Raw genomic sequence first — 13,322 nt, 5'->3', positions numbered from 1 at the left:
CCCTCTACCAAGACCAAGAATAAAAAACAAGATAATGGAAGCTCAAGAATTATCAAAAATTAACTCTAGGTGATAAACAATAGGACATTCCAAAAGAATATGGAGCTCTTGAAAGATCTCAGTTAGTTGTGTTTTAGCTTGTATTTTCCACTTTCATTGTGTTTTTTTTTGTTAGTCTCTTTGGGATGCTTCCCCTATTCTTGTTGTTGTTTGGCAGTTGCTTAGACTATGGTTTATATCTATGTATTTTGTCATGGATTTAGGTTTCGTGTCCCTGAAAAAACCCATTTATCTTAATAAAAAGCATGTGGATATCCTTTTTGACCTATTATGTGTGGATTGTTTCTTGGCATATAATGTTCTTGAGATGAATGATCTAATGTTGTTATGGTGTCTAGTGTGAATACTGATTGAATGTATGATATTTTTGAAAGGTAATAATAGTTAAAGCTAAAAATATATAGGAAAGCATATTTAAAGTCTTTATAGGAGAATTCTGTGTATTCCTCTGGCTTTTAAAGATGATGGCTTGTGATTATGGATTTAACATCTATTTTTTTGTGGATGTTACACTATTACATGTTTTTTAGGTTCTCAAGGTGTTGGAGTTAGTTGTTGTAGTTTGTTGCCAATAAGGTTGTCCTTGAAGACTAGTTTAGAGAATGTTATGCATTTCTCCACCATGTTGATTCAAGTGTTACAGTTTGGAGGACATGTTCAAATTGTGTGTGCATGTTCTAGTTTAGAATTCAAGTGACAATTTACTTCACAAGTGAAGTGATGATGCTCTATTGTTTGACGTTATCATTTGTGTTGGTCTTTAGCCAACTCAGATGGTTCATATTTTTGGATCATACTCTTTTTCTCTAGATATACTTTCGAGGTTGAGTTGAGGTATTTTTTGAGTCTTAGCATGGTGTGAGAAGATCTAAATTAAGTAATTTTATATGCATAATACTTTTGGGTTGACTAATTAACATTTTTTATTATTTATCTATATGTTTCATTTGATGGTGAATTTATAGGGTGTGTTGTTGTGTGTTTTTTATTGGAATCAACTTAGAAATACATATTGTAATATATTTAGCTCCTCTTTATCTCCTAGAGTGAACCATATTTAATGTAGTTTCTCATGGTGGTCAAATTCGTGTAAATTATGTTTATTCTTTTTATAGCTGACCTAGTTGAGAAATATTTGAAGAATTGTATGTGGGAAGCAAAAGTGCAAATAACAATTTGTAATGAGCTTTGATGATCACACCTTTCAAGGTGATAGAGCTTTGATGCAATGAATGTGGGAATAGTGTTTTTCATGATATTTGTCTCTTGAATTAGTGGAGAAAGGAAAACCTCATGATTAATATATATTGTTCATTTAAATTCATCATTTATATATACTTGCCAAAAGATAGTGAGTCACATTTGGTAACTTGTGTTGATTTGTATCTAGCCTTGGGATCATTCATCTCTGCTTGGAAATTGATTATATCTTGCCCTAAGGTTATGCACCTTATCCTGAAAGTCCAAATAAAGAGCAATGAACCTCCCTAGCTTTGAGCCTAAAACATTTTATTCATTTATTCTTATAGTGAGTTTAATTCCCACTTTGGTTTTTTCCCATTTTGGATTTTCCACATAAAAATATTGTGTTCATGTGTTTGGTGTTTATTATTTCATCTTGCATTGGTTCTTAGTTGATTAAAAATAATTGATATGTGTTTTTAATTGAATTTTTTTAAAGCATTTTCTCAAGTTTGTTCACCCCTCTCTTAGTCTTGTGGTATGTTCAATACTTTAACTTGATATCAGTAATATTTGTTTAGAAGAAGGAAGTAAGTTACTAAAAAATGATACTTTAATGTTTCTCCCATGTTGAGATATATCTTTTGTACTTTCTCTTGATAAAATTAGAAGACTAGATGAAGAAATTTTTGCTACAAATGAGCTAGAAAAGAGAGCCTTATTTGGGTCGCGATTTAGCACCAAATTTGATACATTGACAATCTAAGAAATGATCCCTAACATAAATATACCTAAGGTGGTGGATAGTATTCATGAGATAATAGGGAATCTCATAATAAGAGATTATATAACACAAATTTTCTTGAACTAAATTTTTTTGGAGTAAACAAAACTCTTTTAAACAAGGCAACAACTAATAAGTTGCAAGAAAATTTTGATAAGATGCGTGAATAATATGTGAAGTTATCTTAAATGAGTTGAATTGGTTGAAGTCCCTTATACTTTAATCTCTAAGTATATAATGGTGTCAATAATTTTTAAAGCTTCTAGGTTTATAGAGCCATCAACATTAGAGAAGGATGCCCTAGTTGTAGACATTTAGCAATTGACATATCAAATGAAAGTGGCCAAGGAAGATAAAATGAATTTTTTTGATTTACAATGTTTCAATGATTTGATTGATTATATATTATCCAAAATAATAGGTCAACCAAAAGTGAGAATACATAATTCATTTTATTACCCAAGGAGTTTGATCCTCTATGCATGGTATATCCTGATAATAGTTGGACACATTACAAAATATAAGTGACATACATTCAATGTTGAAAAGGATGCAATATGGGTTAGTCCTAGAATATGGATAAAATAATGACTTTACATAAATTAAATATTTCTCATTTTTATTTAATTTTTATTTTGCATAAAACTTCTAGTTTGATCCACCTTTTACAACACCTTTCACATCAAAGTCATTTCTAGTAATATTGATTCACCTTTGACATAAATAACAATAATATTTTTAACAATATCACACATCTAGGATAAAAATGATAATATATTACCATATTGAACCTATAGTATGTAAAGGAAAATATTCTATAATATTTGCAAATATGCTAGCAATAATATAATCTAATAAAATACTAAAAAATATTTTAGAACTTTGTAAATTTATAATAATTCTAAAATTTAATTGAGACTGATTTTTTAATGAACATGTGATATAACAATGAGATAGATATATGCAAGAGAAAGAGATTTCTTATGTGTGATTATTGTAGTAGATCTAATAATTGTTCTATGCAGTGTAAAATTAATGTAGAAGTGTATAATAGGAAAATGCAAATACTATATATAATCATTTCAATACATAAAGAAAGAGAGAGTTAGTAGACTCAATAAATATAAATAAATATGAAGATCTAATATATATGTGTTCATTTAAAAATATTTTTGAGATCTAAAAGCATTTATTTTAAAATTTCAATTTAAATTGCTTGAATTTTATTAATTTAAAATAAAAGTAACATTGATTATTTCTATAATAGTTGGTGGATAGATTGTAAGAGATCTACAAAAGAATGATGATAAGACAATATTGAACTGGATATATTTGTGGGGAATATTATTATAGATGTAGTGGAATTTAGTAGTAGTTGGGTGGTCATCATCGAAACCTCAACCCTTGTCCAAGTCAATTTATTACTAAGGCCATTATTCAATGTTGAGATATTTCTATTACATAAAATATCTCAAAAAATTTAAAGATAAACATATCATCAAATTTGTTTTTAATACAATGGTAAGTATAATTGATTAAAAAATTATTAAAGAAAAAAAAAACATGTCATGATCACTAGAGGAACCTAATTTTGTAGGTAAACATTTATACACATTTCAATTTTATTGTTTTTTTATTAAAGAGTGGGGAAGGGTTACAACCCATTACATAACTAAAAAAGACCAAGTAAAAAACATATTGTTGGAGGAAAAACAATAATTTTACTCAAAATTAATCAAAACATAAGACAACCAATCTCAATTGATCCAAAACAAGCAATTAAAGATTAAAGTTGGGAGCCCAGTGGGCCAATCTGAGTTTTTTGGGTTAAGAGGGAAAGATGAATCTTCTTTAAATGAACAATAGCATGAGAATAAACACCTTTGTTTAGAAATATGAAAGGATTATTTTTGGAGGAGTCATCAAAGGTAGTAGAAAAGTTAATTAGGTATCCCACCAAGCATAGAAGGAGAACTTGATAGTCCAAAGATAGAGAGTTAGGAACCATGGATGGGATGGGGCCCAAACTTGAACGAGCATGGAAAGGAGATAAATAAATAGAAATAACACAATTTAATGAAATAGAGGCCATTTAGTAGGGGCAATTGAAGTGGTAGCAACATGAATCATAAAAAAATGGGTCACCTAAGCAAGGTTCATAGGAGTATAGATAGCATGATCCATTAAGGAAGGCACAACAATTGAAGACATAGGTGCAGAGTTTGGAAGAAAATTTGACCTAGAGTTTAAATATTTTGGAAACATCATAAGATGGCATTGCTTGACATTAGTTCACTAGGTAGGAGAGGAATATAGTCAGGAGCCATGTGGGCATGTCATGTGGAGGCTACATGACTAGTAGTGAAATAATGTCTACATTAAAAACTGATCCCCTGGTAGTCCAAGATGTGTCTACAAGATAACTTGTCAACCTTAAGTGAGATTTGAGTAGGAAGTGAAGAGAGAAAAATGAGAAAGAAAGTTAATTGCATAAAATAAATCATAAACATATTAAGAGCATACACAATATGTTAGGGTTTAGGCAGATCCGGAGAAAATACAAATTAACAATTATATGCATATACAAACACAAAAGATGAAGAAAAATTCATAGCATAGATAACACAAAGATTTAACATGGTTCACCCAAGATGGGCTACATCCACCAAACACAGTCATCCAACCTTTTCTTATTATCTAGTAAATCGGTCCAACATTGTTACAATGCCTTATGCATTCCAGTCGCTTATAACATGCAATTTTAGGGCAACATACACAGTTGCCTAACAAAGAATAACCCTAACCCTAAAGGAATATTCTCATAATCTTCTTCTTGTACATGTATTCTCATACTCATATTTTCATATTCTCATATTCTTATATTCTCGATTCTCATATTCTCATTCACATGAGAAATTGTCCGGTTAGCTCCACTTACCATGAGCATTTGGCTACCAAATACTTTGGCCCTTCCGACTGACTCGTCTGCCCAATGAGTGTATAGTACTAGCATGATCATTCACCACATACTAACAATCTCCCACTTGGAGATTGATTAGGCACCAAACAATCTTCCACTTGGAGACTAATCTTGGATGGCACTACTAAACTTGTAGCTCCCACTGGATAAAACTCTTGGACTCAGTTGTACCTTAATTAAACAATGTTCAGTCAAGAATGCCGAGAGAAAATGAGGAGGAAATTAGCTTCTCTTATGGGACTACCTTCATGAACATATTTGCAGGATTGTCACTTGTGTGAATCTTATCAAGTCATAACTAGAAATCCTCCAAAACAAACCATATGAAGTGGTACCTGAGTTGAATATATTTTGTCATCGAATGAAGAGAAAAATTCTTGGCAAGATGAATGGAACTTTGGCTATTAGTATACAATGGGCTATCCTCCTTCATGTAGCCTAGTTCCTCTAGAAAATATTGTAACCAAATCATCTCCTTGCTAGCTTTAGTAGTAGCTACATACTCATCCTCAATGGTTGAAAGCACAACAACCTTTTCCACTCTAGAAATCCAACTAACTACAGTTCCCCTATAGTAAAAACATACCCTGTAGTACTCCTCCTTGTATCAATGTCACTAGTTAGATCAAAGTCAACATTCCAATGTTCCATTCCTGGATTGCTCATGAACTTTCTCACAACTCCCATTGCATGTGCAATATATGGCCATGTGCATACCATCTCATACATCAGACTGCCAATAACTGATGAATATGGGATGTTATACATCTTATTTACCTCTCGTGTGTCTTTGGACACATCTCCTTATTCAATTTGAAATGACTAGCCAAAGGTGTAACAACTACTTTTTCATTATGCACATTAAATATTTTCAACACCTTCTTTGTATACTCACTTTGGGACAAAGTCAATATTCTTTTTTACCATCCCGTGAAATCCTCATACCAAGCTTGCATTTTCTTAGCTGCACCGAAATCCTTCATAGCAAATGATTTTTCTAATTTCTATTTAAGTTCATTTATATGTTGCATGTTAGACCCAATAACATGCATACCATCAACATAAAGTAAAAGGATAATATAAATAGCATTATCCAATCTCCTAAAATAAACACAATGATCAAAATTACATATGTGGTAACCTTGTTGAGCCATGAAACTATAAAATTATAAATACCATTGTCAAGATGCTTCCTTTAAGCCATACAGACTCTTCTTCAACTTGCACACTAACTCCTCCTTACCTTTGACCACATATCCCTGTGGTTGTTGCATTTAGATTTCCTCCTCTGAATTCCCATAAAGAAAAGTTATTTTAACATCTAGCGGTTCAAGATGCAAGTCTTCTGCAACCACAAGTCTTAAAACAATTATAATTAAAGTCATTTTTATAAATGGAGAAAATATTTCATCAAAATCTATACCTTTTTTATGTACAAAACCTTTAACCATGAGTCTGGCCTTATATCTTTTCTATACTCCATCTTCCTCCTTCATTCTATAAACCCATTTATTTGGTAAGGCTCTTTTTCCTGCAAGTAATGGAACTAGGTCCCAAGTCTGATTCTTCATCAAGGAATCCATTTCCTCTTCCATGCTTACCTCCCATGATTGTTTACCATCCACCTGCATTGCTTCTTCATATCCTTCTAGTTCAACAGAATCAGTTAATAAAATAAAATACAAAGAAGGAGAAAATCTTTTAGGAGGCCTACTTAACCTTGTCGAATGTCTAACACTTGCAAGAGTTTGTGAGATATTTTGTTGTTGTTGAGAATCAAGTACCAATGGCATTTTACTTTCAGGAATCTCATCCAACACCACGTATTCCTTTTTGACAAGTGCATGCTTCTTTTCCTACATCTCTTCTTTATACAAGACCTTCTAGTTTAATATAACATCCCTACTTCTAATTATTTTTTATTTTCAAAATCCCATAATTGATAACCAAAGTCATCCATTTCATATCCAACAAAGGTACATTTTTAAGATTTAGCATCAATCTTGGTTTTGTTTTGTTTATCAACATGGATAGAAGCTTCACAACCAAAGGTTATTAGAAATGAATAGTTTACCTTTTTACTAGTCCATGTCTCCTCTCAAATTCTACCATCCAAAAGATTTGAAGATCCTCTATTTATCAAATAAATAAGAGTATGTATAGCATTGGCCAAGATTGTAGGGGCAGTCCAATATAAAATATCATGATCATTGTATGCTCCATAATGGTCCTATTTATTCTCTCAGACACACCATTTTCTTATGGGGTTCCTAGAACTATTTTCTTCCTTCAGATTCCATCAAAAGATTAGTAATCTTCAAATGCTTTTTCTGCAATAGTAGCCTCCATTATCATATTTGAAAAACTTCAACTTTTTCTCTGTCTCATTCTCAACCAAAGTTTTCCATTTCTTCAAAGTTTCAAACAAATCTAATTTATGTTTTAGGAAATATACCCATGCTTTTCTAGTTACATCATCTATAAAAATAACATAATAACCAAAATAACACAAGGGCATCCTTTAAATCGTCTGTAACCCAAAATTATTACCACTGCAATCAACATTGAACCAAGAACAACAACCATGAAACTATAAAATATCTTATATAATGGAATCTCGTGGTTATGAGAATTGTGTGTCATTCGTGATTGGAAGTTAGTACTGTAGATAGTGCAGAGTTTGGTAGTAGAAGAATAGGTTTGGCCAAAGAAGCAAGTTTTGTCTCTTTATTAGATGATCTTTTTGATAATTACTTGACACTCAAGCAAGTTGAACTTGTTATTAAAGCTATTGTTCAAGGTTGGGATATTTCTATTGTACAAAATATTCCAAACAATTTAAGAAAATTTTGGAATTTATTTTCAAAATATTACATGAATTTACAAGTCAGGCAACTCAAATCCAAGGATGTGAGATGAGACAATTCATTACAAAAGTCGTATGTATACTTCTCTTAAATAATTTTAGTTGAAATTATAACTTTATCGTAGTTCACCTATTATTTAGAAAAATGAAATTATATATTTTCTATTTTATTTAAATTGACATTAAAAATATAAAATCATGCATACAATAAACTTAATCATATAGTATTTTACATACGTTTAGATTGTGTTCTTAATTTATTTTTTCTATCAAATGCATTTATAATATTATAAAAAAATTCAAAAATTATAAATTTTATTCTTATTTTTGTTTTTTTCAAAATTTCTTAAATATTCTTAGAATCCTTCCAATAATTCTTGTAAAAAATATAAATTAGAATTAATTTATAGTTATTTCTTAATCTTCTCAATATTTAAATAAAAAGTAATTAATGTATCTGGAATTTTTTGTATAATTAATCATGAAATAAAATCATGGAATGGATATTAATTATTTTATAATATTGTGTTTTAGTGGATAGATTATGTTGAAGCTAGTTTAAAACAAGCACAATGAAAAGCAGGTCAATATGCTCCCACCTATAATGAGTGCATAAATGTTGCTACAATAACTGGACCGAGTGGACTATTATCATTACATCCCATCCTCTTAGCATTTCCTAATTTGGATGATGATGCTATTGAAAAAGTATTTCTCAGTATATCAAGATTTTATGAGCTTGTATGGTTGACTGGACGCATAGTTGATGATATTCATGATTTCTAGGTTTTTTTCCTTTTAGTTTTATTTGATGATTAAATGTAGATTTTTTTTTACCATGTAGGAAACACTAACATATTTTTATGGTTATGAAGGATGATAAGCTCCATGGACAAACAACGTCAGCATTTTTTTGTTATATGAAGGATAATCCTGAATATTTAGAAGAAGAGGCAATGATTCATATCAAGAACCTTTTTGACTAATTTCTTAAAGAATTAACATGGGATTTTTTAAATCCCAAGCAATTTCCAATTGAATGGGAGAGATTATACTTCAATATTGGTAAAGGAGTATAGAGATTTTATATATTTGGAAATGGTTATGCATATCATGATAAGAGAGTCAAGCAACGAGTATTCAAAGTTCTTTATTGATCTAGTTAAAATCTAGAAAGATAGTGTTTCTCTCATATGAATACCAAAATAAAAAAATTACTAGTCATATTGAGTCATAAGTGATGCTCATTAAATCTACATTCCTACAAGAAGATGCTATACTTTATATTATATATTTTTTCTCTTTGATAATAGTTCTATTGTTTCTACATTTATTAATGTGTTTTTATAAGCGACTCAAGCAATGAGTACTCAAAGTTCTTTTTGGTCTAGTTCAAATCTAGAGAGATAGTGTTTCTATCATATGAATGCCAAAATAAAAATTTATAGTCATATTTTGTCATAATAGATGATCATTAAATATATAGTCTTACAAAATATACTATACTTCATAAAATATATTTATGCTATTCGAATGTAAGTCTATTTTTTCTACACTTAACAATGTTTTATTTTAAATTAGCATGCATTGCTAGTTTCTTTTAGATGTTGAATTCTATATATTATGAAAGTGTCATATAATTGACATTAGATTCAATATAAATCCATCTAATGTTGAATTTTTATCTAAGCATAACTAAAAAATATTACTAGATTAATAATTTATGCAATGCATTTTGTTTTATGTGGATAGGCTAAATCCAGGATACGCCTTTTGAAATGTATCCCATACATTGACTATATTTTATTTATATAGATATCTACATTGGTAGAGTTCCTCATAGGTTGTACATGATTTCATTATTGACATTTCACATTTTAATTGATTCATTCCAAATGCATATATATGGTTTAAAATGCCCCCATAAAAAATAATAGGGCAATAAGAAATAAAATCATAAGAAACAAACAGAAAACTAGAGAATACTGATAGGGTAAATGCACAAAGTTGTGTGCAAAAAAGTGGACACCTTCTTAAAAAAACATGTAAAAACTACTAACATGAACATGTTTTGTTTTAAATTTAAATAACATGTTCATGTAAAGGCGTTGGTTGCCAATAATAAGCCCTAATCAAGTTTTTAGTTTCAAAAACTGCAAACACATTTTTAGTTTTAAAAACCTTCTTATGTTTTACTAACAATAAAATAAATTTTACTATGGCCAATTGAGTCATTTTCACCCATAGCCACACGAAAAGGATTTTGGAGAGGAGTAAAAATAAAATATAGATGAATGAGTTTTGAGAAAAAAAAAATCATACACAATGCCACACCGACAAAAAGGTATGTAATTCATTATTTTTTATCAATTTTATGTATTTGATTTTTTTTTTTTTGAAATTTAAATGCAATTTCATTATTTTTTATTATTTTTTGTTATAAATATATGTTAGATTCTCAAAAAAATACCCCCTAGAAAAACAAACCTCTTGAGAACTCAAGGAAATACCCACAACAGGACCCTCAAGATACAAACCCTCCATCTCCTCTAATAGGCCCTTCACAAATGACATAGGAGGATTTGATAAACCAATTATCATTAAAAACTATAAAAATTACCAAATTGCTAAATAGATCGAAGAGATCCAGGCATGAACATCATGCATACCTCTCCATAGCCCTAGAATCAATGTTTAATAGTGTGAAGGAAGTTTCCAAACAAGTTACAAAACCGGGAAGCTATAGGGATCTATGTCATGCATTTTATGCTAGTGGGTTGTCCTATGATGCAATAAAAAATAAAATGATAAGTAAACACATGTGTGCTATTTTTAATGACCCCACAACTAATGAGACCTTACTTCTTAATTCAAAGAAGTTTCATATGCACTAGTATAGCCATTTGGGGATTAAAAATGCATTTTGGGATAGGTGGTGGATGGTGTTCGACCAACCACCTTGTAATAATTTTGAGGTTCCATTATATTTTTTGAGGAAACTATATTATGATTTTGTCCTTAATCAGATGCTAAACTATTTTGATATGAGATACTTCTAGAGTAGAGATGGAGGATTTTCCTAGGATAGACATGGAGCCTAGAGGTTACTAAACCCCCAAAATCACATCCCTCTAGTAGCAAAGCCTATGGTCCATGTCATCATCCTAGTATCCCTGAAAGAGTCTATGGAGGTAGAGACTCTTCAGGTCACTTCTACATTGATTGATGTCATCATTCAGTATGGCACACAATGACCACATCCTCTTAGCCCAGATGATGATGCAACAACTGAACCATTTGGCCCTAGTAAGCCCATTTAGCATGTGTGTCCCAATTGATCAATTATATGCTCTGGGATAGATACCAATGTGAATGAAGATGGTTCCACACCCCATGTGTGTACATGTTGTGAGGCTAGATGTCAAACTAGCACAATAAACGATCTGGAACTGACTAATGATTTGATGGATATGGTGTTTGTCAGTCAGATACAAACATAGGTGTCTTGATTTCAATTGATAATATTTTATTTATTAATCACTTAAAAATTGTAAATATAAATAATTTTTTATTTATAGATTGATTTTAATTGATATGAACAATATAAATTTCAGGATGCAATAGTTGGTATTAATATACCATCTCTCATTCCTCCCACTTTTGTTATAGTTGTAGATTCGATGCTTGAGGTAAATAGGACCTTGAACTAAAAATATTTTTTATAGGATATGCTAACTGTCTTTAATGTATATTTATTTTGTGTTTTATAGGCACTGTCAAGGGATCAAATGTCCTATATTGAAAATGTAATGCTCTTGACCATTGATTTTGGCCTAGAAAGGCTATGTGGTATCATATTTTGCACACCTTTTATTTATGTATTTTTTTTGAAAATGTGAGTCATTTAAATTTGGATTTTTAAATTATATTTAATATTATCTATTGATATCTCTTATGTTAATTTCATTCCTTTTAGGGTAGCCCATGTGCATCTAGGATACTACATGGGCAAAAGAAATCATCAAGGACACCTAAACGTCAAAAGGTAATTGAACACATTTTTAATTGACACAATTGTTTGAAAATATTGGTATAAATTGAATTGGAACTTTTAGATTGATTAGTTCTCTTTTATATAAAATGACAATTGGGCTTTATAGAATTAATGAATGCACCTAATATGGTGCAGGTTCAAGAGAGGGAAGAGGTATGTATCCCTACTTTATTTTCTTGATTTCATGATTATGTGCACATATACATGTGATCTTTAGATAAATTATAATGTTATCATTTTTCATTTATGAAATAGCCATAGCTTCCTCATCAATGATGAGCCTTCCTAGGTCAACATGAGAACTGTCTTAGGCTCTGATATGCTTTCGTTCTATATATTGGAGTTTTTTAGTGTTTTTGATCTGTATATGTTATTACCTTTTATTAATTGTATTTAACTTGAAATAGGCCCCTTCACAGTTTGCTCATAACATAGATCCTCTCCTGTACCAATTTAAAAGGACTCCTAAGACTATCAGGGCAAGGAGAGAAAAGACAATAGATCCCATATCAACATATGTGGTAATCTACAATTTAATTGCAAAGAAATTATATTTAAATATATAGTTATTTTGATAATTTTGAATTATTTTTTACAAATGGAATTTAATTTGGCATTTCAATTGTAGTCATACAACCATCTACAGAGCTTCATACTATATCAAAAAGGCTTGATTTTCATGATCCACCACAACTATAAAAAATACAATATGCTCCTTCAAAGTTTATAGATCCAAGCCCTTACCCTATCTTGGGACAATGTCATCAAGGTTTACAAGATGTTGATCCTTAACCTGTGTTGGGAATCATCTTATTGATTGGATTTAGACTGCTCCTCTTTGGAAACAACTCAATTCCCAGCTTCTTAAATATTGACATTGGTAACAAGTATTATATATAAATATATTCTTCTTATTGTTATTAACTTAAAACTTCTTTGTGATAAATATTCTAATATTGATTACACTATTTCACTGATTAATTACTCAAGACATTATATATATTTTGCATTAAAATTATTAGGCTTTATATATTATGCATACATATTAAGCAGATCCCCATGCATGCCACAAAGAATAAGAATTTTATTTCTCATAACTTATTAATAGTTATGATCACATTTGATCCATGGTAATGATCACTCGATGCTTTTGATTCATTTCCTTTATATATCTCAATGTGAGTGGTGCAAGAGCACCCTCATGCCCACAATGCTCAAATTTAGGTTTTTTTCTTGTTTTGTGTTGTTTCATCTAAATAATATTGGAGTTGAAAAAATACAACACCACAAGAGCCCAAATGATCTCTGCAAGCTAAAAAACCTATTACAAGGAGAAGCAAGGAAGCAAATCATAGAAGAAAGAAATACACAGAAAATGTGCTCAAAAAGAGAGAGC

The 13,322-nt window shown here is 30.4% G+C and overlaps 1 protein-coding gene across 1 annotated transcript in view; it reads left to right on the top strand.

The window, feature by feature from the left end:
• LOC131039800 (alpha-humulene synthase) overlaps positions 1–13,322 on the top strand; it is a 33,122-nt gene that overhangs the window by 17,952 nt on the left and 1,848 nt on the right. Inside the window, 4 exon segments of the mRNA XM_059208956.1 lie at positions 11,487–11,561; positions 11,643–11,678; positions 11,849–11,917; positions 12,062–12,079. Coding sequence (XP_059064939.1) covers positions 11,487–11,561; positions 11,643–11,678; positions 11,849–11,917; positions 12,062–12,079 — 198 coding nt within the window.

This window comes from Cryptomeria japonica, chromosome 7, assembly GCF_030272615.1.
Source record: "Cryptomeria japonica chromosome 7, Sugi_1.0, whole genome shotgun sequence".
Taxonomy (NCBI): Eukaryota; Viridiplantae; Streptophyta; class Pinopsida; order Cupressales; family Cupressaceae; genus Cryptomeria; species Cryptomeria japonica.
This window is presented reverse-complemented; position numbering and strand designations above follow the sequence as displayed.